General features: G+C 44.1%; 1 protein-coding gene and 1 long non-coding RNA gene across 8 annotated transcripts in view; one reads left to right on the top strand and one right to left on the bottom strand.

The window, feature by feature from the left end:
• Positions 1-27,715, top strand: part of LOC124341473 — a 172,030-nt gene that overhangs the window by 113,993 nt on the left and 30,322 nt on the right. The window lies entirely within an intron of this gene.
• The window catches only part of LOC124340802, a 34,734-nt gene that overhangs the window by 1,467 nt on the left and 5,552 nt on the right, over positions 1-27,715 (bottom strand). For 3 of the 5 annotated variants that reach the window (XM_046793479.1, XM_046793480.1, XM_046793481.1), the window contains 7 exons: positions 18,266-18,419; positions 6,543-6,799; positions 2,995-3,174; positions 2,717-2,839; positions 2,040-2,389; positions 1,801-1,945; positions 39-1,653 (listed from right to left, as the gene is read on the bottom strand). In XM_046793479.1, the coding sequence (XP_046649435.1) occupies positions 39-1,653; positions 1,801-1,945; positions 2,040-2,389; positions 2,717-2,839; positions 2,995-3,174; positions 6,543-6,799; positions 18,266-18,419 (2,824 nt within the window). Of the gene's footprint in view, positions 1-38; positions 1,654-1,800; positions 1,946-2,039; positions 2,390-2,716; positions 2,840-2,994; positions 3,175-6,542; positions 6,800-8,354; positions 9,915-18,265; positions 18,420-19,999; positions 20,359-27,715 lie in introns of those variants that run through there. The other 2 variants (XM_046793482.1, XM_046793483.1) reach the window with 2 other exon arrangements.

Raw genomic sequence — 27,715 nt, 5'->3', positions numbered from 1 at the left:
TTCTCAGATACGATAAGAGCAGCAGCTGAACAACTTACCGGCGGATTTGGATGTTCTCAGTTTAGCCGAAGAAAGCGACTTGGATACCAAAGATCCTTTGTTGTCCTCACCACGTCGTTTGGCATGGTGGCCTAGCTTGGTTTGGCTCTCGAGGATTCGGTGATTGTTGCTCATAGGCTTGGCCGGCGTTGTGGGTTTGACGCGTTGCACCATCGGACTGGGACCGTTGGCTGGTTCCAGTAAATCAGGTTTGCTGTTGCTGAACTTTTGCTGCATCTTGGGCGTCGGTTTCGGAGAGACGTCGGGCGACAACGGCGGCAGAGGCGGTGTGGCCGATTGCAATCCTTGCTGGGACTGCTTAGACTGGTAACTACGCATCTCCATGACGTTGTTGACTTCACGATCAGCCGCTTCTGCCCAGTCGGACGAAGATTGATTCAGCTGGCCTTGTCGGCCGACGAACATTTCCGTTTCCGTGCTGGTGTCCAGGTGATAGCTTTGTTGGCCGTTGACTCTACCGCGCTGGCCAGACGGATCGACCAAGACTCCTAGGCCCGAATCGTTAGTGCTAACCGACTGACCACTTCGCTTGTCCAAATCCGACGAGCTTCCCGCCGACTGGTGGCCGCTAGATGAACCGCCTTCGTTCATCATCGGGGAGCTGAGTGACACCGATTTCGGTGGCACGTCGTAGTCGCTGTAACTGAATACGGATCGGTTTTTCATGGCTTGCTGGCCGGCGGAAGCGATGCTCGACAGGGACGAATCGTGTTCGCCGTACGAGCTTTTGGGTGGCCCTTCCTTGGCGGGCGGCTGGTGTTGCGGGAAATGCATCGTGTCGTCGTAGAGGACCACTTGTCCCTGGGTGGTCCTGGATCCGTAGCGAGACGCCGACTCGTTTGTGCTGGCGACAGCCGAAGCGGCCGCCGACGAGGACGAATTGTCGCCACCGCTGTATTGGCACTCGTTATTCAAATCCATCCGGAAGGTGACGGATGGCTTGTGCCGCAAGCTGTAGGGACTTTGGGCCGGGGCGAGGGAATCGGGACCGTTTGGCGTCGGACTGAGCGTCAACTTTGCCAAGGCGCTGGCATCGCTATCGTTGATGGATGCTTCCATCCTCGCCGACTGGCGTCCATAGCTGCCCCATACCTGCTGCGGGTTGTTGTTGTTGGTGGTGGAGTGCTGGTTGCTGTTGTTCTGGCCAGTCAGTTGACTCTTGATGCGCTGATTGATCGAATGAACCGGATCGGGCTGCCTTCCAAGTTGACTGGCCGCGCCATTCTGTTGTACTCCGTGTTCGCTAATGATGGCCTCGGCGGCTGCAGCGGCGGCGGCCACGGCGGCGGCCGTGCTGGCAGCCGAGCTGTTGGCCGGACCCGTTCCCGCATTGTTCTCGGTTCCGTTAAGTTTACTCTTGGACGATTTGTTAAACTTTGTGGTGAACATGTCTTTGATGTGGTGATAGGTCTTGCCAGACAGTTTCTTTCGCATGGAACCGTTTTTGTTGTTGATGTTGGCCGTCTCGCCGTCCTCCCTCTGCGCCTTCTCCGGCTGGATGTTGGAGAGTACAACTGACGGGTCGTTATTTGGGTTGGCGTTCGTGCAAGGCTCGACACCATTTCTCTGATCGATTGTAAGTCGTTCCATGGCCTAAGGGAGGCGGATATTCAGCGCGATTAGCTCAGGATTCTTCCCAGACAGATATGGTATAACAAACAACAAAACAAAACAACAAAACAAAACAAAACAAACAAAGAACGATTCAGATGAGAAACGGAAATGACTGGTGGGACTTACCCGAGGCAAAGTGGGCGATAAGGCAAACTGTGACGATCCGCGCAGGTGACCGTCCCTTAAGAACATTTTGTTGCAGGTGTCACGGAGACGGTCGAAAGTTGACGTGTCGCTGGCTTGATTGTTCCACGGAGCTACCGTGACGTTGCTGTTCCAGAAAAACAAATAAAAATCCCAAAATGATGGCCACTCTCCGAGTACATAAAATGAAACAAAGGAGAAATGGGCAACGACTGGCATACCTGTTAGGCCTGTCAGCTCGCTCACTGTCCACTTGGATTTCGTACTGCGTCATGTGGTTGGAATTGGGATGAATGGCGGGCGCGAACGGGTCACGCAGACTTGCAGGCCCCGTGTGCTGCGAGTCAAAGCTGAGCGAATGATCGCCCAAGCTTGTGGCGGTGCTATTATTATTGCCGACCGTCAGACCAAACGGCTGCTGGGACTGGTGCTGGTGCAGTTGCTGTTGCTGTTGGTGCTGCTGCTGCTGCTGGTGCTGGTGTTGCTGCTGTTGGTGCTGGACGCGGCCGTCGAAATTCATGGGAACGTAGTTGTTCTCCTGGCGCCATCCCGTATAATGGATATGCATCGGCTGTATAATGAATGACCGGACAGAGAGAAAAAGCACGGTGTTTAAGAGCCGTTAAATGACCGACACACCGTCGTTTTCTGTTTCTTTTTTAAGAGTCGCTGGCCATACGACTTAATGGCTGTGTTTCTCCACGCCGCTACTTGGCGTTCGAGTGATGCTTATGAATTAAACTATTAGCAGGGCTGCTGCTGCCGTTTTCAAATTGACGGCCTTTTCATTCAATTCGTTCAGCGCTAATTAAGACGCCGTCCGTCGACGACATGAATTAGGTGAAGAAAGCGAACGTGTTCCCGGCCTTATCGGAGGAAACAAAACAGTGTCACGTACCATGTAGGAGGCGGGTCGATGCAATTCCTCCGAGCCGGACACATGATCAAACCCATCCGGGTAATGGTGACCAGCGTGGTGAGGCGCTCCGGCAATAACCTCGCCATGCCGTCCCTGCGTGACCTGTAGACATAAACATTTTTTTATAATATTTTTTTGAAATCTTTCTTTGACAAAATGGGCTTTTTTTTTTATTTGGGATATAACGGCTATTCAGCTGAATTGGGAAACAGCGGTTGTTATAAACCAAACAAGTTAAAAACAAATATTATACTGACCGTGCGTCTTTCCTCGTTCCAGGCCGACTGCGTCACTATGGTTTGCATTGCGGATGAATCGGCTGTCTCAGTGGCTGGAATTTTGTTGTCTGACGATCCTTTGGATTCGGTTGCGATACGCTCGATACGTCCAACCTCGGCGATTTTGTCACCAGTAGTAACGACCAGTTGGCGTTCAATCTACAAGGATATCAAGAGAGAAGAAAAACCCGTCCGAGCGAATGAAAACACAGAGTGCCATTTTTATCTTTCAAAACACGGCATTTGACTTTTATAGACTTCGCTTTTGTCAGAAAAAGAAATAAAAGTAAGAGTTGGGTGGTACGAGATCTATAAAAAGCGATAAGACTTAAATGTTCAACAGTCGACTGGTCTGTCCAAAAGTCGAGAGAAGTGAGATCTCTGAGAGCACACCCAATTCTGGCGACTGGTATTTCCTGCTTTCTGAATTTGCACAAATGACCAATGTTGAAAAGTTGGAAGGGCAAATCAAGTATGGTGGCCGAGAATTCTTCCTAAAAGCTTCCAGGCTCTATCGTATACTACAAATATAGTTTCAGGGGGAGAGTAGTACAACAACAACAACCAAAAATACAGCGTTCCCCTTTTAGAGGAAAGGAATCAGGCTATCCACCAGCCAACATCTTTTTTCTTTCTTTGAGATTTTAGCGAGATGCTTTGTTTGCCTTCTCTCTCTCTCTCTTATTCTCCATTCTGAAATCATATTGGCGCGCATCTTCCTTGTGCAGCCAAGTCCTGTTTTCATTTCAGGCGGAGGTTGCGTCACCCATCCGGCGGCGGTTACGGATTATTCATGTAATGGACATGGACCCTGGAGACGGGTCACGATTCGCCAGTCGTGGCGGTGGTGGTGGTGGTGTGTCTAATGTTAAAACGACCAAAGTCCATTCTGTGTCTTTTTATTTCAGCATTCAACCTGCCATCCACCGTTCAAAGTGGTCACTTGAAAATCGTGTGCGCGTTTAGATGATGGAGGCGGCGTGACATCCAACAACCCGGGGCCGAACAATCCACACAACAACAAAAAAAAAAGTGGCCGGTACTCTCGGCTTTCGCTGGAGAGTCGACCTGTTCCAGTTACACACATTTCTCCGGCAACTCCGTACATCTCTATTCTAATGCCGACAAAAACCAAATCATAGACCAAAAGTCCCACACACATATTCCAGGAAATTTACAAGGAATCACGACGGATGATCAAGTCGAGGCTCGCCCCGAAGGCTGGCACACCTTTTTTGCGCTTCGCGAGCCCTCACACGTTATTAGCCAACTCCGAGTCCAACGGGAGAAATCGGATGTTACATACTACGTACAATATAATATATAACTACGCATTTCAGTTGTTGTTGTTTTTTTTTTGTTGTTGTTTTCTTCTCTCTTCATCTTCATATCAGTCCATCATATTTTTTTTATGGAATACATTTGCAGACTGCAAACAATACAGTGGAACACACACACGCCGACACATCTATAGCCCCCCTTCGATCTCGAGGTGTGTATCTAGAACGCGATGGGTTACTTTACTCGCCTTTTGATTTCCTGGAACTATGAAACAACTCGAATGTGTGTTTGTACACATGTGTCTGATGATGCGTCTAAGCGCGTGGCGGTATCCGGAGAGCCCGCAATCAAGATATATATAAGATCTGGAAAAGTGATTTGATAAGGTTTTTGATGGATAGTGCGGCTTTATTTTTCTTTCATTCAGCCAGCACTCATGGCTCCAGCCAACCATGTTGATGGCGTCATGAGAGAAAAAAAACGAAACAAAATAGCACGTCACGTAACCTAGGGTTGGTTGGACAGACAGGGATGCTCAGCAAATAATGTATGTGCACGAATAAATCTCATGTGTTCCGTTGCGGGAGACAAACCACATTTTTTTACAAAGAAAAAAAAAAGAAATTATAAAAAAATATATATCTAAGAATAAGAAAATAATCATCAAGGATTCCCTACACATCTTTTTCTTTTACATTCGACTTCCTGCTGACTTGTTTGGCTTGTCTCGAGGCAAAGCCCATCTGTTTTTTTGTTTTCTTCTTCGTTTGTTTGTTTGTTGTTGAGTTGTGTGCCGTGAGTCCACTGTCTCCCGTTTTGTTTGGTATTTTTTTTTTTTTTTTTACTGGGACGGCTCCTCGCTTACATCTCTCCCATTTCTCCTTTATTTTTATGGTTAGGTGGCACGCGGAGGACCTCGTCCAAACTACAAACGACGGCTCGGTTACCGCAGAAGAAAAAAAAATAAGAGAAGAAACGACTCGAACCGTGGAGACAATCAAGTGTCAAAACATTTGTGATTCGTTACCGCGTGCTAGCCGTGTCTGGAGAGAGCCTTCCCTTTTCTTCTTCTACTAACATTATCATAAAATATGACGATGACACGGTTTCGTCGGCTATAGGCTTCTTGTCCCTCGTTTTCTTTTTCTGTTGAACATTTTTTTTTCCGGCTTTTTAACGTTCGTTTCGTTCCGTCGCAAAGTTAAAAATTAAAAAAGAAAAGCGAAAAAATAAAAAAGACACATGCGCCGGGCTTTACCATGTGGGAATTTCACCTGTGGCTCGTTCCCAAGCACTAACTCTTTCATTTGAAATTGAACATTTGCCTAGTTGTGGCTTTTCATTCAAATGCGGAGAGCGGACGGACGAGATTGATCAACGGCGGGCCGGGCGCTATCTCGACAATCGTGTTGGATAGACGTTCCAAATGTCAAAAAAGGATGGAGAACACGTCGTAATATGTAAGAAAACAACAAGAAAACGTCATTCTTCCTTCAAGTCTCGCCTTCCAGTGGGACGCGCAATTACGGGGCAGACGGATTCGTTGAAAGGCAGAGGGTGGGAGGGGGGGGAGGAAAGGCAGGGAGATGATGGAATTACTCTCGTTCAACGCACACATGTACACACACACACACGCACGCACGTAAAACGAGCCCACGATACCGTAAATAAAAAAAGGGGAAAAAAGAGAAGAAAGATAAACACAATCATAATGAATATATAAGCTCTGTGTGCCTTTTTTTGTTGTTGTTGTTGATGTTGTTGAGGTTATTGCTCAGTTTGTTTGTATAATCTCGGAAAAAAGGAGACGTAGGTTGGTTGGGGAAAATAAGAAGAATATATATATACGGCATACCGTATATATTATATAAGTATGCATACGTCTACGAGGTGATGTGAAGGCGATGCATATGAAAATAGGTCGCTATCGCTATCAACGCTTCAAATTGCCCATCGAGATTGAGCCGGAGAAGAAGATTAAGCGCCATGAATATTTCAAGTAGAGAACGGGGTGGTGGTGGCGATATTAAAGTGGATGGAGAGGTTATGAAAGTCGAACTGAACAGCAAAAATGAAAAATCTGGAAAAAGATTTCTCTTTTTCATTTTAATTCGGTTTTTTTTTTTTTTTTTGTTTGTTCGTTCAATTTCATGAGTCGTCTCAGAGTCTGAGACATGATGAAAATGATGATAATCGATGGGTAATTTGGCGAGTTGGTTGTTGTTAGCATGGAGAAATAAACGTACCGGAAATTTCGAGGAGTGCGCCAAGAGACCGTGACCGGCGCTCTTTGGATTTGACTCGGATGTGGCGGCGGGGCCGGCAGCAGCTGAGGCGGCAGAAGCAGCAACGGACGGGTCGTTGTGATGCAAATGAGGCCGTGCAGCGGCCAGCACGGGCGATGATGAATTGGCTGGCGGCGGCGGTTGACGATACGGAGGGGGATTGGCCAGCGGCTTCGGCGCTGGAACAGCTTTGTACGGGCCCGACTGGCTATCCGCTTCTACAATAATCAAAAGAGTGTTCAAATTATCATCTCAAAAGGAAAAACGGCCAAGAAAAAGGGTCGGTAATCACAAAAATGAATTAACCAGCCAACCTTACTCTAACCGAATATATTATTATCATCGTCTCTCTTTCTCCTAAAAAACCAAAAATTCTTAACGTCAATCCTCGGAATGTTTTTTTTGAGCTCTCTCTCTCTTTCTCTCTCCATTTATCCTTCTCCCGTGGAGTGTTGTGGAGGAGGTAGTCGGGAGAAATGAGCTTCTGTGCTGATGCGTGTCTGTTTGTTGAGAGACTCCGATTCCGGTTAGACAGTAGACATAATATACATATCAATACCAAAACAAACTTGTCAATACCGCTAACCAAAAGTGTCGATAAGCACGCACGGATGCCCTGAGTCGATCCGGACGGGCAAATGCACGCGCACAAACCTGTCACGGTCAAAGCATTCCCGTCCAATCCCTACTAAACCGTGATGTTCCAATAACACGAAAAAAAAAATCCTGGAAAGACTTGTTCTGGGAATATCTTATTTTTTTTTCTAACGAGGAAGTGCCGGTTTGGCGGCATCTCCCACTTGGTCATAAAAATTTGTTGTACTTATTGCTTGGTTGCTTTTACTACTTTACTTTTACTTCACACTAGTTGATTTTAGAGATCAAAGTTAAACCGTTTTAGACTTTGAAAATCAATAATCTAAATTTTGAAACAGGTTGTTAGTTGGAAATTCATTCCAGTTTTCAGAAGAAATAAAAATTATTAAAATTAAAAATGATACATTTGCAAAGTACAACTGCTGAGACTACAATGATTAATACTGTAGCATGAAACAGCTCAAGCTAATAACCTGCAAGAAAATCTTAAAATTTTACGTTTACCAGATTTCTGATCTCAATGATTGTTTCCCACATTGTATGAACAGCACTTTGCTATCAAACAACTTAAGTTTCTTTGACAACTTGGATTATTAAATGGTTTTCAAATTCAATAATATTTTAATAATCTGTAAAAGCAAAAAGCAAAAGGAAATTTTGTGTTACCAATATGTTTTCGCATGTCAACAGAATTGCTTTCTGGATTGACTTTAAACATTAAAATAAAACCTTGGCATTACATTTAATCATTTCAAATTGAATTTTACCTTCAGATGATTTTCAAATGCCATCATCCTGTTTTGCTTCTTATCTTAAACTTCGTCCATGCTTCGACTAATTTTAAACAAAGCAGACGACACATTTCTTTTGAACTAGCTAGCCATCGATTTATCGAAATCGATCATTAAAATCGACCCCTTCCTCCTAAATTCAAACCGCAAAAACGACAAAAGCGGTTTTCTGCCCGCGCTTGACATCCGCTGAACGGATCAGGATTGTCTTCTTGGTATCAAATACCAAATAGTTCGTTTCAACAAGTTACTCAATACCACAGACAAGATAAAAGTAAAAATTTGCAACCGTTCGATGAAACCGCCACATTAAGACCCACCAGGACCCTCGTGGAAATCGAAATTTGAATGACCAGCTGCTACAATTCAGGTCTAGTTTACTTACTGGGAGTCATTGACAGGGAGCGTCGAATTTTCATTTCGTGTTTGATCCTTCTGACTGTTGTGGCCATGACGACGGGCATTTCCACCAAAACGTTGCCCAAAATCCCATTGGCGCGGGACTTTTTGGGCTTCAGATTGTCGACGACGAGAATTTGTTCAGAAAAAAGGAGAAATAAAGAAATAAACGCACGCCCACGTTATCTTCCTTTTCTTCTTCTTCTTCTTTTTTTTCAAAGTTTCACGAGAACACAAAAAATCGGCAAAAAAAAGTTCCACCAACTTGAACGAATAATTCCGCACCCAAATTTCGGTTAAATAGGGGCGCGCACAAGTAGCGGCGGTGGAGGCGATTCCTTCTTCTTCTTTTTTTTTTGGCTGTCTATTCTGGTTATTCTTTCAATTTTTTTTTGCCGATTGTACTAAGCAGATGCGCAAGCAATGGGCCACTAACACACAAAGAGTCGAGAGGGGCGAGCTGGAGGGAGAGGAGCAGGCGGACGACCCCTTCGCGACCGTTACAGTGCGCATGATGAAAAGCCCCCCACCGCTCACTCGCATGCAACGTTCGTTATTTATAAAAATATCCTCTGCTGTAAATGTAGTACAGCAGCAGCAGCGGCGGCGATGGTTTCATACGACTCCCACCGTCTGCAGAATGCCAATAGAGTCGATCGCAGCTGAAATGTTCCGATCACAAAAGAAGATGCCAGCGTTATTGTTGCGTCAAAATGGTCCTTTTGACGACGAGATATAAGAAGAAGGATACTTCTCCTTCTTCTTGAATGTCTATACGAAAAAATCCTGAGATGATTGTGTCTGTGTTATGCCGTTTTTGCTAGACTGTAAGGACGACGTTACGAGTTTCGAGTCCCCCCTTTTGATTTATTTTATAGTCACTGGCCGACTGCCGACATTTTTGTTCGATAGTGGAAGAAATGGAGGAGGGAACTTTTATGTCGTTGTTTGTTTGTAGTTTGGAAAATGATGCTGCTGCTTTTTTCTTTTTCGGGTGGTGTTTAATAGATTGCACCGATAGAGGAAAGCGTGTGATATTGAGGCCGCCGGGGTTAGTAGCAGCTCTCTCCGGCGTCTCTATTGCCGTGTTTGCCGAGCCGTTTGATTTTTATTTGTTCTTCCTTCTTCTTCTTCACTTTTCGGACGTGTCACGGCCGTTTGCTTGCGCCAATTGCCGTCAACTTGGTACAAGAGACAAAGGCATTGCGTCAGGCAGATGGCATCACCCACATTCGCTCGAATTTAGTAAGTCCCCATCCGAATAATAGACGACAGCATTTTCTCCGCTACAACTGTACCGCAAAACTTATAAGAGCGAAACAAAACAAAAAATGAACGACGGCCAGCAATTGAAAATAATTAGAACCAGCACCACACAATAGACACTGGACGACACTATCTAGACCTTTTTACAGGTAATATGGACGGGCCTTTGTCACGCGACCCACCGGTCGGAGGAGAGAGCCGAGCCGAGAGAAGTGTACGCGCGCACAAAACAGAAACCGACCCGTCCTGTTTCACCAACGGGACTCGACTGCTGGCCTTCCAGGTTCCCGCCAGCGCTATAGTCGTCTATGCCGCAGGTTGGAACACAATGAACCAGCAGAAAAATAGACAAGAGAGGGAGGGACGTGCTGGATTTTTGATCAAGAAGAAGAACGCGGAGCGCGCACTCTGGTGAACTTGCGCATCTCATTTTCCCTGAGCCAACTCGTCAAATCGCAATCGTCGACTACTTTATCAAACGGAACACACACGCGAGATCCATGCCCGCCGCATGAATTTATACTGCAGACAACACGAAATGATTTGCTAAGGTACACGTAGATACTACATGTAGAACTCGCAGGTATATAACCGTGCGGACACACCACCACGCGTGCCTTTTGATGTCATTGATCACAGTCTAAGTGGTCCAAGTTGAATTTTCTTGAAATGCTATTTTCAATTTTAGGTATTTCTTTCTTTCTTTTTTAAAATATATTTTTTTTCTTGAACAGAACCGTTTCTGTTCTTTTTTTTTTACTTTTTGCGTTGTATCAGAGCTCGTGAGTGCGCGGGCGGAGGGTGGAGGAGCAGCCGGGAGGGCGGGATTTTTAAAAAATGGAGAAATAGAGGATGCAGACATAGACGGTGTGGGTGCGTAGGCCTCTGCTGTTGGATGTCTGTAAAATCCCATTCAAACGAATCGATAAGTTGCTAGGGTTATTTGGTCTCAACAGGTGAGCTCTTCCTGAAAAATGGCGGCGGCATCGGTGGTGGCAAACTGCAGAACAGACAGAGAAAACTACGCCCGCCCCAAAACGGCCCAACAAAACTGAACGCCCTCGTCAAGCGCACCTCTAACCTCGAGATATTTACGACTGTTTTGATTCCGACCAAGTCGACCGGAGGACTTGGGAGAGAGAGTGAGAAATATATACAGAGTGTCTATGTCTGCGTCTGTGTGTTTGTAAATAGAAAGAAAAAGGAGAGATAGGATATACGCAAGTCGAGAGAGAATCTCCGGTAACGATCGTAAAGATCTCGGAGAATCCCATAATTGGTGGGGGCCTTTTTGTGTGTGTGTTTGTGTTATCAAGGCATCGCGACGGCATCACAATGACAAGAAAAGAGGGGGAAAAAAATATTCCAGTCAAAGAAACTATAAGAGAGAGAGAGAGAAACGGCTACAATCGGATTGCGCCAAAGCGACTCAAGGGAGCCGTTGCTGTAACGGTGAAGGCGTTATTTCCTAGCCGCGCGCGGCTAGATGATACTGAGCTGCTGCCATTCTTTTTCCGACTAAAGTTTTGTAGAGTTACGGCGGGGGAATGACGGGAGAGAAAAGGGGAACACAACACAACGCAGCAAAACCAAAAATAAAAGAACCGAATCCCAACCAAATGAAAAGAGGACGGACGTTTTTAAGGGCCGGCCGAGATCGTTGAAAACGACAAGACCGTGTACGTATAATTCCGTCTCTTTTCTGGTTTCTCGAAAATGAGGCCAAACTGGACGGACTGTATAGGACAGCAGCTCTCTGCCTCTAAACGTCCCAGCACGACACTCGGCTGGCCAAAAGAGTTATGGCAGACGGAAATGAATATACGACCAATTCGGTAGAGATCCAGCTAGCTATATCGCCCGGCAGTTTCAAAGTGGGCAATCTTGAGCCAACCAATAACTTTTTTTGGAGGGGAACCAAGAAGACGAAGACGAAGAAGAAAGAGACCTTTAGACCTGAGCTGTGTGAAGTTCAGTGAGCGGGAACCGTGACAGGTAAAACCTATCATCATTTTCGTCTTTGTCGCCGTCGTCAACACCATCATCATCAAGATCACCACTGTCATCATCTGTCGGGAGGAGGACTCGTAACCCGAAAAGAACCAGTCCAACCGTTTTTGTGTTTCAACCCAAAACCAGGCGAAATAGGTAAATATCAAAATTCTGTACCTGTCAACTCATTGAGAAGATTTTTTTGTTTTGTTTTATTTTTTAGCGCGGGCAGATGTATAGTATTGGGTTCTCTCTACTCACGCCTCCGCCGTGTGAAACAGACTTCCTTTTCCCGATTTTTTTTTTTCTAAGTTTTTTTTTGTCGAGGGAGGTTTGTGTTTGTCGACTCGGAATGTCAGTTATTGCGGCGGCGAGCGGTGAAATGACCTATGATCCTTTCTATACGCTCTCTGCAATCGTTCACGCACTACAAGTTGAGTGACCTCTCTATTTCTCTCTCTCTCTCTCTCTATGGCGTCTATATCTACCAAGTGCGAAGTCTAATGACAGATGTCGTGTGAAGAATCGTAAAATGGGAGGGAAAACTAAACAACAACCGTCGCACACACACACACAAGTCGGGTAAAACACCGTCGACACTGTCGATTCCAGTCAACTTCCAAGTCAATTTTGATTTGTGGGTCTTCCAGCTATCGGTTTATCTTTTTTAAGATTTTTTTTTTCAGTTGAGAGAGACACACACATTACACCTCCCTTAAGAGACAACTACGCGGCGCTCAATCGTCGTAATGACTCCCGCTAGACTCCGCCCCGTTGATTGTTCCTCCACACAGCACTCGTGTTCTTCTCCTGCTCTTCATCCTGTCCGTCCGCAGGGATTCATTATGTACCAACCTTACGGCCGTTCAGAAAAAAAAAGTGCACAATTGCTCGCACAGCGGGGGCTACATTTTGAGGGAAAAAAAAACAGCTGTACTATATAGACAAACGCTGTTATAATCACTGGAATTCTTTTGGCTGATTCTTTCAATGACTTTTTTTGTTGTTGTTGTGTCGTGCCGCGATTCTCCCGCAAGGACATGAGCACGACTACTCGCTTGAGTCCTGATTATTACGTCTTCCTCTTCTTTTAAATTGTCGCCATTGTCTTTAATATTATTGCCTTCTTGTTATTATGTTTATAACACACAGTGTGTGTTGTGTGTCCATTTATTTCCTATTTCCCCCTCTTGCGTATGTAGTACCTGCGCGATTTTTCTTTGCGTTTCACCTGGATGCGTCTTCATCTTGCCTTTTTTGTGGCATCAATCAACTAACGTGCTCGCGTGGGAAACCCAAAAGTCTCGGCAGAGTGGGTCTCTTATAATTTATTCCTCTGCACATCACCGAGGACTCGTCTTTGCACCTCTCACCATTTTGGAAGTGGTAGTGTGGTACACTCTTCAATTGGCACAACACACTCCTGGTTGGCTGAGCTGACCTCTTCCCTCGATTATTTCACTGATTTCAGATACGACTACAGCACCATGACTCTCGTCTCGTCTCCTTCCCAGCTCTTTCGTGTTCTTCATATCTCTGAATAGTTTATAGAGACGAACCTATCGAAACATTCATCTCTTTTCTGTTTTTGTTTTTTGTTTTTGTTTTTTTGCCTTGTCCCACTGTCCTATAGTGCCTTTCTCAGTTTGAAGCGTTGCTGGCCAAGTAAGGCATTATGGGACAGCAATCTTAAAAAACGTGGAACGAGTTTATCTGTGGTCGATTTTTCAAACAGACTTGTGATGGCTGATGGCCTCAACTCGAACTATTTTGGGTATTGTATTGGCTGTTGCGCTGGTTTTTTTTTTATTCGCTGACCATTTTACGAAGTTGATTAACTTGACGAGCCAACCGGTCTGTAATGTTTTCTTTGTTTTCTGGTGAAGTCAAGTGTTGATGAAGGACATTTACATCAGCGAAATTAACAAAATTGCGGAGAGCCAAGGACAACGTGACGATGGCAACCAGTACATATCAGACGATGATGATGTAATGTATGCACGAAAGAAAAGACAAAATTGCACGCGAAGAACCTGAGGGGGTAAAAAACAAAAAAAGGGCGAGTCGTACGGCAATCACGCGTGATCCGGTACTAGGGTAAAAATAAGAAACTAGAGCCCACCGACATTGTCAGTCATCTTTCTATGCACACACACACACACACGTCTATATGCCCATTACCCATATTATTTTATAGACACGGAAGATCGTGCAGGTGGATGTTTTACATTTTCGCTCATTCGCGCTCCCGCGTCTCGTCGTTTCTTCATCAACAAAAAAAAAGTTTCAAGTTTCCAGAGAAACGACCACCCGGCTACCTGCGAAGCGACGTCACTTCGTGTTATTTCTTTTTCTTTTCTTTTTTAGACTTTCTTTGATGTTGAGTTGATTTGTTGCTATTTTTCATTCCCATCAAAAAAGGAAAAAGGAAAAAGACACACACAATTTTCGTGTCTCCTCCAAGGCTGAGTGGTATATAGTAGCATTCAAAACAAACATTTCTTCTTTGCAAAAGAATTATCCTCTCTCTTTCAGCATGCGGTTGATGTATCCCCTCACGCTTTCCTGTTCTATTACTGGTTCCTATCATGTCCCTGGTGGGTGAGCTTCAACATTTACCATTCATTGTTGCGTTGGCAGCGACTTTTTGCGCACACACAAAAAAAGAAATTGTTTAGTCCTTTTCTATCTTATACGCATCGACTGTATCTGAAATGTTTGGGTATAGGTTTATCTCTGATCAACGAATTTGGCCGCCTGTCATGTGATTTATCAAAGGGGAAAATTTTCAAGCGTGGAATAACTTGGTAATGAAGCGAGACACTGGTCGCCGTTGACATGCTTAGCGAACAAGTTATATTATAGACGGCATCAATCAATATTGATTCTTGGGCAGAAAAGTATAGAACGAGTTATCCCTCCGTATACACATCCTATTTGATCGTGCCTATAAAAGTCGATTGGGAGCAAGGTGGAATGCAGCCGACTACTAGTAGCAACGGAGAATAATATAAAAACAAAACAAAAATCGTTTTACGAAGTTGAAAATGTTTCCATCAAATACCGGCACACGCAACGCCGTATAGGGACGACGACGACGACGACGCGGGGCCTCCCGACTGTATTTAAATGTTCTTGAACGGCTTGAACATTTGTGGGTCACCAGAAACTGAGAAAAGCTCAGCCAGGAATGGCAAGCTGGGCTTTATTTCAATTGATACAAGATTGCAGCCAGACTGCTAGATAGTATAGTATACATTTATACGCTGGGAGATTGTTATTTATTTTTATGCCGCTGTTGTTTTGTTTCTTTTCTATTTCCATCTCTCTCTTTTCTTTTTCTTATTCCGTGACTGAGAAGAGTGAAGGCGAATCGTTGTACGTATAGACTACGCACACAGTAAATTATGAAGCGCAATCAGACTCGTGACAAAGCTACCGTTGTGTGTGCTGTGTGTGTGTTCTCCATTGCTAAATTGCACGCTTGCCCTAATGGAAGGTGAACGATACGGCAAGACTATCTAAGTGCCATAGAACTCTAGAAGCTCGTAAAATTCGAGGGAAACATGGGAGATAAAAAAAAAGAGAGAGAGAGAGAAAACGCTCACCAATTACTTTCTGCCATCGATGAACAATTAACTATGTACGCACCATTATGGTAGAAAAGCAATCAACATAAAATAAAGTTTCACCAATAAAACGATGTAAAAAAAGTGACGCAACTGACGTTCTCACGTGAGTCGGCCTAATGAACATTCAAGGTTGATCCTCCTCATTCGGGCAAAGCAACTAGAGCGGATATTGTAGTATAATTTACTGGTTTAAACACATTGAACCCGCACGTTTAGAAGAAAAAAAATTAAATTCAAAAATACGACCAGCTAACTCGGGCAATTCGTTACGCTAAAACATTATTGTTAACAATGTTTTATAATAATAAAAAAAGAAGGAAATAACGTTACATAGGAGAATATGGCGTGAGATGTACAGCTAGTCGTATATTGTCTATGATCGGATTCCGTGTTGCGCCTTCATTCGACAGTCTTTTAAGAGAATGATGAGCGTTAGCGAGCGCGTATCAATCTAGATGCCCAGACACGAGTGTGCAATCATTAAACAAAGTACAACAACAACGCCAGGATTCGGTCGGTCGATTTTGTACCGTACGCCAGTGCAGCATGCAAAACCACATCGGATTGTTTGGCTATGCGTTTAGCAGCAATCAACAACGGCGCAAGAGCGAGAGAGAAAAAAAAAGAACGACAAAAGTCGTTACCAGATTGCGGAATTGTATTTGAAAGCGACGTCACGTAACCCGCAATTAAAAAAGGTTCTCCTCTCACCTCCTTTATCATCTTTTCTTGAAGGGGGGAATTTCCGTGTTTCCCCATTTTTTTTTTTTTTTTGTAACTTCGCATTTCGTTCGGGTGAAGTGATGACCGATTAGCCCCGACCTCTACCCGAAAATTGGAGGCTGTGAGCGTAAATCAGACAGAAACCGAGCGAGAAAATGGCTAAAAACAATCGCAATCGAAAAGCATCCAGAGAGAAAAGAGAACAAAGCGACGAAACTGCGTCCGTAACGATAACTATGCCATTGTTTGGTTAAGTCGTTCTTGTTATAGGATTGTGAAATAAATTTAAAAAAAGAAAAGGAAAACAAGTTGCACAAAATTATTATTTAAAAAAGCTGGCGACCGTGACGTTGTTTAGAAAAAAAGAGAAGAGTCTCTATCCCTTTAGAAAGTTTTGAAATTCAACTGTACACACACAATCAACGGAAGCTAATCAGGACGGCATCAACGCCCAACCCGATGAACCGGCGCTGATGGGTTTCAATGATGCACCGGCGTGAGAGCCGAGGACCCAATGGCGTCAATGTGTCGCTTCTCTTGACGTTTTTTTGGTTCGTGGGATTCGCAGGCTCTTAATGGCTCTCTGTGATTTCAAAGGCAGCCAACGTACTCATTATTTGGATCGCTTTTCAAGTCGAATAAAAAGACGGGCGGGCTGGAAAGTAACGCCTTTTTTTCGATCCCGAAGACGGTCGCAAGAAAAAGCTATAGGCAACTAACTTCCTTTTTTGATTTGTTCTTGAGAGATGTGTATACTTATTTACGCACCTTTTTTCCCATTGTCGAATGTGTCCACCCCTGAACCAACACGCCACCAACATCGTTATTTCACACATTTATTCGGCCCCTCTCTCCCATCACACACACACATGTACGCACATATTATTATGCACTCTCTCTCTCTCTCTCTCTTGTCTTTATTTGACTTTTTCGTGTTTTTCGTCTAGCTCGTCTTTTTCGTGTGATGTTGAAAGGAAATGATTGAGGATAAAACGACGAAGATTTCCCGACAAGGTTCGTGATCCGCTCATCGTTCGTCGCCCACCGACTTTCATTGAACGGTGAAAAACGAAGAAAGAGTCGAAACAATCATCAACAAAATCAACGAGAAAAAAAAAACGCTTCTCCCTTCGAAACTTGTTCATCGCGTCTCATGTTAATGAAAGTTTCTTTACTTTTTTCTTTATCTTTCTGTACGGATGGCCCAATGTAGGGATTCAAGGAGGGGGGGGGGGATTTAATTCGTCATATTTCTTTTGTGTTATTCTCCCGAGTTTTTCGACGAGTTGGAAGGTATAACGAGGTCATTAAAAATCCATTGAAACCCCCCCCCCCCCGTCTCTCTCTCTATTTCTGTGTGTGTGTAGAGAGGAACTACCATCTCGGGTCCGTCTCACAGACAATGCAGCTCTCAAGTTGCAATTAAGACTGAATCCTCACGACCGAAATATCCCCAGCCGTTCTTATACATATTCTCCGACTCCAACCTTTTACTGTACGTCGCCCACCCCCACACAGCGAACAGCAGCAACAGCAGATAGAATAACATCGACAACAACCGAAAGAAGAAGAAGAAAAAAATACCTACGAGATTGATATCCACCCACCAATGACGCTCGGAGCTATTCATAATTAGCGGACCTTCATTCTCTTTTCAGTTGTTTTTTTTCCTTTCGGTTATAATTGTCGATTATTTGATAGCAACATAATTCCGCAACGCTTGCCACTCGCAATCGATCTATCTGATATATCTCCCTCATGTTCTTTTCGCATCGGTTTAAGAAAAAATGTCTAAAACGCGGAAAAAAACAAATTACAGCGCATATCCGAGGACTCAATTATTTGATGTCATCGAGAAAAAAAAACGCGCAATTCTTTTGAACAGAAATTGATTCAACAAAAGATGACCTCAAAATATAATACAAGGCTATTTTATTGTTGGATCTAACAAGTCAGCCGGTCCATATCTAATCAAGTCGTTCGACCTGTTCCCATTAGCGATACTAATACTACTGCTGGCCTCGTTAGAGCTGTGCATCTCATTGCCGAAGGGACGACTGATTTGTAAAGAAACCTTTCTTCTATATACTACTCCTTGTCGTAATAAAAAGTGGGGATGGTGAAGATGAGGGGAGCGATGGATGGCCGAAATGAATTTTCCCCCCATTGTTCTACTAAAACTCTCAGAATCCTAATAAGCGATCGCCTTACAGTTTCCTTGTCCAATTTCTACCCTTTTCTAATTACAGTCGATTAGGTTATTTATATGTGTGTGTGGGCTTACCAGGTGCGGTAGACGGTGGCGGTCTCTGTCGACTCGATTCGTGACTACGTGATGCGGCGAACAATTTCAGTGGCAGCGGCGGAGCGTAGTGGTAGTGGACGGAAGAGGCAGCTGCGGTGGAAGCATTATTATTCTCTCGCTGCTGACTCACCAACTGGAACCGCCAGCAGGAAATGGGAACAAACAGAACAACAAAAACAACCGAAAATTAGAATATTATTAACACACAATGTCAAATTTAAAAAAGAAAGAGAAAAAGAAAACAAGGACGCGAAGGAAGAAGGATCGCCATCCGTCATCTTCGAAACGGAATCAATCTCGTAGTGTCCGTAACACACTCGAAAGCTCTTTCCAAATGTATTTGCATTTGAAATCAGCGATCGAACGGTAATATTATACCCACAGCTCTCCCCCCCCCATCTCTACTGGGCCAGGCCAGCACAGGGATGGATGGAAAGAAGAGAGAAAAATCCCCCCCGAAAGAAAATCTCATCCGACTGCATAATGCATCATGAACATATCGATGGTCCGCATGATTGGAATGGAGATGTTGAATGCCATTATGCATGCATGTAGGTGGTATAGAATTGGACGGTGGCTGGATGGATCTCTTTTTCTTTCTTCCTTCCACCCCTCATATTCTCAGCTGTCCGTCTCTTCTAATTCTCATTCACTTGGGCGCGATATACCCACGCGTAAAACATTCGAGGCCTGCTTTGCAATTTGAGTTTTTTCCTACCAGCTAGAATAATGTTTGATTGCTTTTCCTTGAGTCGAAACCGCTACTTTTTTGGTTGGTGGGGGGAATGATGGACATTGGTAGAAAAGTGAAATAATGTGAATATATCGTGCGGAAAGTGAGCGGAAACGGCCGAGTGTGGTGTAGTAGCTGTCTGCCTTTTGTCACTCGAGAGTCTTTGATACCCCAGCAATTCTGACTTCTGGAATCGAGAGGAGATATGTCTGGCCGCCAGAGATTCAGGTAGGTGGACCGATGACAATCCATCATCCATCGTGTGCGGCTGACCGAAGACCGGTGGTGGTAGTGGTAGTGGTGGTGGTGATAAGCACGCCACAACAACACGAGCCTTTGGCTGACTTTGGTTTCCCATCTATTTTCTATCTAGTAGTAGGAGATAGACACCACCACACACTATCTCTTTCTCGTTCTGTACACCTGTCGACCGCCGTTGCCTCATTATCGATGTAAAATAATGCAGCCGGATGGTTCATTAGATGCGCCAGCAGCCGCACATGGGAGGGAAGCGCGTGCTCGTGTGTGTAGCCAGCCAAACCAACCACGCTGACGAAATATAACCGAGCTGCTGGGCCGCCCAAAAAAGTATCGACAAGATTTTTTTTTCCCACCTAAAGTTGTTCGAACGAGAAAAAAAAAACACGTTTTGGGTTTTTGGTTAATTCTTTATCGTTCGCCCTCAAGTCAATTGACCATCCACAACGTCAGCAGCTCTTTAACAGCCTTTTTTGGTTGATCTCTATCACTCCTGTAAAAATGTTGGATCTCTCCGTCTGATGCTCTTCTTTCATTCTCCATGTATAATAATAATCTAAGCTTTTTTAAAGGATGCTGTCTACCCGATACATCGTCTGTTATCTTACACAAGTCGTTTGACAGCCACTGTTTTGTTGTGCCCCCCTCCCTTCCATCCTGGAGGGGTAATATCCCGAAAAAAAAAACTTGAAATTGAAAATAAATTGAAAGGAAATTCCAACCTGAATCATTCCATGGTGAAGGCCGATGTTAAGCAGAGCAGATATATTGTATCCAAATGTTCAATAATCGCATCAATAATAAAAGTCGTCACGAATTCAACTAAAAATCACAACTGTCCAGACCAGAAACCAGAGTTATTCAACACGAACCACCAATGACCACAATAATTGGGCTTCTTGAGGTAATAAAAGTCTGAATACCGACAGGTTTTGCCAATATCGAAAACCCAAAAAATAAAAAATAAAACAAAAAAGACGTTCCAGTCGCAAGGAGATGATACACGGAGTCTATACGGATGGATGGTGAAAGTGCGGAGCGACTGAGCGTGACTTGTTCACCGGCGAGTACCTCGAGATCAACTGGCTCTCTTCGTCGTAGAAAAACGAGGGAGATTCCTCAACGTTGGAAATAACTTTTGAAAAGGGATAACGAAAGCAGAAGAAGAAGGTGAAGAAAAGATGGTAAGATGGAAGGAAAAAGAAAGAAAAGAAGGAGAACCCCACCAGCAATGCCGACTCCTCGTATACCTTTTACCTTTCCTTACCTTGCAGCTGTTATTAAAAACCCCAACACACACACACACACTCTCCCACACACACACACACCACACACACACGTACGCACGAAGGTGGAAGAAGAGGGGGGAGGGAGGGGAGAGCGCCGGAAGGGAATATATAGGTAAGGGCGAGTGGAAAATAACAGCTCCAGCCAAAGGGCCCCGACCAAAAAGTCTCTTACCTATAGAGTTGTGTGTGTGTGTGTGTGTATGCGCATGGGTAAAGAAAAAAAGAACCTGAAGAAGATGACGAAGTAGCCTACGAGAATTTTTATACATGTACATGTTTTTCATTCTCTCTCTCTCTCTTCTTCTTCTTCTTTTTTCTTGAATTTTCGGCTCTCGTCTAAATAATAAGGTAAAGAAACAACCTGGAACCCCCTGAAAATGAAGGTAAAGGCAGTAGGGGAGGGCCAGAAGAGGTGGATGACGACCGATCGTGGGAGGCCTTTTCTTCTAGTTATTTTTTATTTCATTTTATTTTATTTTCCATTTTCGATTTCTTTGAAAATATAAGAAAAACACGGCACACACACACCGTGCAGCGCCGGCCATCGTCGGTTGGTCCGTCTGTATAGGGCGGCAACAGGTGTGTGTGTAGGATTATTTCGTTTCTTATATTTATTTTAATTTTTTTTTCCACCAATTTCATCAGCCGCGCACACACAGAGAGACTGCGATTCCGAGAACGAATCTTTTCCCTATTTTTATCTCTTGAAGAGAATAGGCGTCGAAAAGAATAGTAACTACCTTGAGCTGCTCCTTTTGGATCCCCTCTTATTATAGGCAGTTAATTGCGCTCGATCATGACGCGACGAGGTTCATCCGAAAGGAGGAAAAAGGCAAGAAAAAAGGCCGACGATTAGTCGATTCGGAGATAGTCGAGAGAGAGATGCTGGGCATCTATTATAATGGGTTGGATTGAGCCACAGCTGAACGCGGCACTTTATAGGAGAGAGCGGTCGCGGATGATGGTCGATACGGCTGCCCATCGGCTAGATAGTTTTGCCTGGATGTGTGTAAACGGTACGTGCCATTTCATCATCCTTCGTTATATTAGATCTCGACCTGTGAGGCCGGCCCATCGAAGGCTATCTGGGATAAATGTTCAACACCTGGTTCACGCTGCTGCTGCTGCTGTTGCTTGGCTGGCTGCCGTTGGTCGTTTCTATTTACTTTTCCAAATGCTAATGAACCGCGTTCGAAAAATGAGGAAGCCGTATAAAAAAAAAGCAGCCAAGCCTCCAGTAATATGACGAGCGGCTATTTCTCTCCCAACTCCATTTTCTTTTCTTTATTTTTTGGCGTTTTTCAATGTCTTGGGGAAATCAACTTTAGGCGCTGATCTCAGCTACCTATTCTTTTATTTCTCCCTTTTTTTTGTGTTGGTTGGTTTGGGTTTTTTTTCGAGTTTGCCACATGGTCTCAAAATGATTACCGCACATTTTAACTGCACGGTTTAAGCAATGCGGACGCAGTTTGGTGGGGGCCCCCCTTCCATCTTCCTTCCTTTTCAAAAAGCTCAAATTAAAAAAAATAAAAAAATAAAAAGCAGTACATCTTTGATGTCTAATGATAATAATAAAAACAAAATGTAGAAGGCAAGCGCCAGATTCCCACGGCCGAGTGCTCATTTTTTTAACCCGAGTTCCGGTCCTTTTCTCTCTCTCTGTGTGAAAAAGAGCCTTACCCGCACAATCTCCTACATTGCGTATAAGGTCTTAGTAGCACTGCTTCCAGAGTCGAAAAGTAGAGGCCCTACCTACAGGTACACCAAGAATCAAGACCAGAGGGTAGAAGAAGAAAAAAAAAAGGAATACAGAGGGAATAACCAAAACCCCCCCGAAAAAGAAATCCCACGAAAAACCATCAGGAAAGATAATCGATTCATTGTCTACTTCCAGCAACTCTCCGACAGAAATGAAGTGGAGAAGAAGAAGAAGATGAAAATAAGAAGAAGAAGAAAGAGGGGTTTCGCCTTCCAGCCTCCCTCCCGCCCCGTCATTGGGTGAGTTTTTTTTTTTTTCTTTCTGGCTGAATTGTTGGTTGGTGTGATGCAACTATCACTCACGCGCCGCGTCGGACACTGCCGACGTGCGGAAGAACAACAGGCCAAGGAGAACAGAGTCAAGAGAGCTGTTCCAAAACGCGTTTGGATGGGGCAGCAGCAGCAGCCCAAGCTATGCTAGGGATATGGGAAAAACAAGGTCGAATGTGTGTGTGCCCACATACCGAACATAATAACGAAAAAATATCTAACAAAACCTCAAAAAAAGTTCCACTGTTCCAGCGGGAGGTAGACACAACACACACAAGACTCAAGGTAACCAACGTCTATAGGGGGACGCAGGATGGATGGATGAATGGGTGGGTTGCCTTGTTGTTGTTCTTTTTTCTCGTTTCCTCCCGGTTCAGGTTCAAGGGCTGGAAGGAAACCAGAAAAAAAAAATAATGTCGAGTATATGGAAACAGCATAAGCCAGCGAGCATTGGCTTTTTTTTCCCCTTTGGGTGGAGTCGCAGTGTCGGGAATAAATCAGACTGATCACCGACAAGGCCGTCGACTATAAGCGCTAGTTTTCCCTTCATATTTTTATTATTTTCTTTCTCCCCTTTTTTCCTTCTCTTTTGTTCGCGCACTGAAACGTGTTATGCCTTTCCACCCCGACAGCAGCGGCCCGGCAACAAATAGCTTAACTTTAAATACGAATAGACGTTGAGGAATCCACCGCCGCCGCCGCGGTCTATACTACACACGGACGAGCCAAGGGGTTCATCATCAACGGGTCGTATATATTCTTATTCTTTTCTACCCTTTTTTCAGAAAAATGATTATATTACTATCGAGTTCCTATATACATCGCCTGATTATTACGTACACTGAGAAAATCTCACACGGACACCGGAACGTCGGCGTGGGCCACATGGGGGCCCACGGGGCGGCAAGACAAACCGACGGCGCACGCATAAGAAAAGGCCGGACCCGAAAGAGCTATACAGAATGCGTCGCCAATGGCCGCCGTGATGGAAATAGTTCTCACGACCTTTTTCGTCCCTTTTTTTTCAGCTTTTCCGTCATCGGTAGAATCCAGCAGGTTTTTTTATGACCCGTCAATCGCCCAGCCAAGTCGTTCACAGACACCCGAATCTTCTCTATCCGACAGTTCCCATTTTAAGTGTGTGCCGATGAATAATTAAATGATTCGGCTCCGCGTTTTTCGTACCGATAAACAAATACAATAGAGCAATCATCGAGCTTCTACCGTCCTTCAGCGACAGGCCAGCTACAAAGACTAATGGAATCGATTGGTAGACCAGAGCGTGAAGGACAGAATTCGGTTTCAAAATGTTGGAAATGGACAGGTTTTGTTGACGGGTTTCGAAAAGAAGATGTTGACAGTTGTGAAATCTATTGCTACCTCTTGACGCCATGGCGTGCGCAAGTCCCATCTTTTACCTTTTATGACAGTCCCTTAGTCGCCGCAAGTGATGAGAGACACTAGGCGTGCATTAAATGTATAGTAGTAGTAGTAGCAGCTCCATTATTATTATTGTTGTTTTTAGTAGTTTTTAAAAATCTTCAAACAAAAAAAACAAAACAAAAGGATTCAGAATAGTAACTGCGTCATCATGCCATTATTGTTTGGTAAGAACAATCAAAAAGTGAAAACGCATAATTAAAGCGCGCTAGATTTAAAAAAAGAGTTCTCAGCTGCGCACATATTTACTCTGTGCACAGCGGAGAGAGTCACGTGAATGAGCAAGTGATTTTTCAGATATATTCACATGGGCCTTTTTTTTTTGAATATATATGTACGTTCGCGTGAATGGAGGAGGGGGAGACCGGATATTACATCGACGTCAATATAGCTATCTACAAATTCATGCTGTATCACTATCAATGGAAAACGAAAAACAAACTCTCTCGACTCTGGGCGTGCGACCGAGAGTTCCACTTTCTGTGTCAGTAGGTTGGAATCACGCTGGGAGATCATGCAAAGAAACGCGCGGTTAGCATATTGATCGAAACACGCTGGGGCCCAGCACCGAGCAGCAGCAGCTCAGCACACGCTTCGACGAAATCGGGGGAATTTAGATGCAGGAGGAAATATCAGAAACTGATTGTCGGCCGATTCATTAGATGCGCGGTTACGACGGCCCTGCCATTCGACACACACGCGCGCGCTCGCAAGAATAAAAAAAGTAACGAAAAGAAAGAAACAATTCAAGAGTATAGATGCGGCTATAAAATAACCAACAAAAATATCGAAAAAAAACCCGTTTGGGAAAATCGACGCCAAAACGGATAAGCCCAGCATAGCTCGGCGCACTTAAATTGACTCGGTATGGCTTGTTTCGAAGATGGCCAGTGTTGATTTGATGATGTCTTTTCCCGATTTCAAACCGACAAGAGCCAAAATGGAGATGAATAGCGACCGAAAGGCTCTTTTTTTTTCGTTCCTCCGTCGCCAGTCGGTGTGAAAGTTGCGGTCCTTTCGTTTCAAGAGTCACGTAATGCATTCAAATAGGATGCGAGATACAGTCTTGAATTCAAAAAAAAAAAGCAGATCCTCACGAGACGAAAGGGGGAGCCAAAAAGTCTCTATGGAGGGTGGTATGTCCAAGTCACAATTGAGACTTGAAAGGTGGAGAGATATGCCGTCTGATTTATGAAAAGATGACATACCACAGTCACGGCGTCACCAAATGTGCGTGCCATTCCGACTTTTTTTCTTCTACGATATTGTAAATGACCTGTCCTGTTAGAGTCTACAAATCTCTGGGTTCTATCTTCAACATTTGAACATCGATCGGGGTCAAGTTGTTTTTTGTTTTGTTTTTTAGATCCGTATCATCCCGTACATCCGCACCTTAGTATTTAAAAAATGAACGCAATGCACCATCACGTCCGATAGCATCACCTACAACCCCCCCAAAGTTCTTAAATACCTCGGAGGGGGTTGTTGTTTGATACGGCCACGAGTTGTGATATTAAAAAAAAAAAAAAAAAAACTTTCCTTTCTTTTTCGTCCTCTTTTGACCCTTGTTCCCTCTGTTTACGATATGTTATTGTTCCAGGTTTTCCAGCATTCATTGTACACAACATTCTAACCGAGGTGAACGCACAATATCCAGCCCAAGTCGGCTGAGACTCTCACCCTATGACTTTGCCTTTTTTTTTCCAACCCTGGGTTATTCATTCCGGGGTTTTTCTTTTCAACCCTGCCCAGCTTGAAGTCTGATTCCACTGCGGCCCACGAACTCGGCAAGAAGGTATGCAGCGCGTCCGACCGTGTGTGTATATACACATCTATATGATACCTTAGCTGATGGGGCGGAATGGCGGAATGGTTGGAATGCGTCTTTGTATCAGCTAAAAAACACCAAAGGGGAAATGTACACACACAGTGTCAAAGGAGAGAGAAAGAAAAATATGATGAGAATCTGTCAAACACAGACAGAGCGAATCTAAAGGGGAAAGAAAAAAAGACGGAAATGATTGGCGTGAAAGTTGCGGATTCGCAGGAGACAATTCGAACGGCGCCAGGAAAGGAGATGGAAAAAACGAATCATCGATGCTGTACGCATATCCTGCGCATATTCAAATAAGTTTCGAGAGTCTTTTGTAGTCTATAGTCGAAGAAGAATGACTTCTTTTGGCGCAGGCTCACACAAAAGTCCAGGCAGATGAAATGCTGGCCATATAGCGCTAGCCGGAGCGTGACTGATCCATCGGCTCTCTTCAGTAGAGAAGAAGAAGTAGAAGCCAATTTTCTTTTTTCAATGGACTGCGCATGAAGTTTAGGAGATGGATAGAGAAAAGAAGCTAGTGGCGGGGGATCCCGTTTATATTCAGCAGCTCGACGCAGAGTCTACAACCGATTCCTACATGTCCACACGCGCGCCAGTATCGGTTCCAGTCACGCACCCGAATCGCCAGATATTGTGTGCGTTTCTTTTATTCTTTATTCTTTTCTTGGCTTTTTTAAAATTTTATTTCCCTGTTGGCATTTGAATATGTGTGTGTGTATGCCTTTTCCACTTTTGGTTTTTCGAAATATAACGATATTATTTTGTTGTTTTTTTGTTTGCTATAGCTACTTAGTCATTCACGCGGCGGAGTGACTTTCGATTGGCTGACTTGCACATATGTAAAAATACGGTTGGAAATCCCCATGAAGTCTTTTTTTGATTTCTAATCTTTTATTTCATTTCGTTTGCCATTTCCCCGCACCGTTTGGGTCGACCTTTTTTTCTCCCTCCTATAAGGAGGGCTAGGAGCAAGCTGGCTCTCTCATCGTTCAACTTTGTTGCCCTGTTCCTTGTCGTGCTGTTGAAAACCTGCCTCTACAAGTCTGAATGCTGGGCTTGTTGTTGTTCGTTTGGACGAGTGATTGATCCCAACACCGTACCATTCCGCACTTACATGCCCGTCTACTTCATCTTTTCTAGCCCTCCAATGATATCGAAGAAGAACTTTTCGTAACAGCATTATCCATTATCCACTCTATTATTTTTTTAAAACAAATTCTATTCCATCTTTTTCAAAATTTTAATTTTTTTTTCTTCGTGATAATGCGAATGGATTGCACCATCTATCGGGAAATCTTTGCAATCGGATAAAAAACCGCAATCGTTAAAAAAAGTAGCCACTGTGTAATTTCCCGGAAAATTTAAAATCTAGTATAAAACAAAAAAAGGTATCAAAAAATAATTTCAAAAAAAGAAAAAGAAAGTGTTCTCGAGGGGCTAGAGATATTAAAGATGGCGTCTTTTTATTTTGACGTTGGTGTAGACTTGTAGTCAATAATAAACAACTACTAGGCCTCTAGGGCAGGGAGGGGAGACAAGGAGCCAACGTCCAACAGGTGCCCGTGAGCGTAGCACACGGCGTTCGTGCAACCGTTGGCTCCCGACGTATTCAAAAATTCAAAAAACTGAACCAATAAAGAAAGAAGTGAAAACCAGACTAGACTACCGCGGGAGTCAAATAACAGTTTTTTTTTCTCTCTTCTCCTGCTGGCCGTTTTCTTTTGTGACGGGCGGTTAAAATGCTTTTAAAAAAGCGAAAACTATGGCTAAAAGGAAAAGCGCGTTCCAGTTCTCCATTACAAGATGAAGTTTCTAGACCAACCGACCGACAAAAATGCCATTTCATA

The sequence above is a fragment of the Daphnia pulicaria genome, chromosome 5 (genome assembly GCF_021234035.1).
Source record: "Daphnia pulicaria isolate SC F1-1A chromosome 5, SC_F0-13Bv2, whole genome shotgun sequence".
Taxonomy (NCBI): Eukaryota; Metazoa; Arthropoda; class Branchiopoda; order Diplostraca; family Daphniidae; genus Daphnia; species Daphnia pulicaria.
Note: the sequence above shows the minus strand (reverse complement) of the source record. Positions and strands in the feature narration are given on the sequence as shown.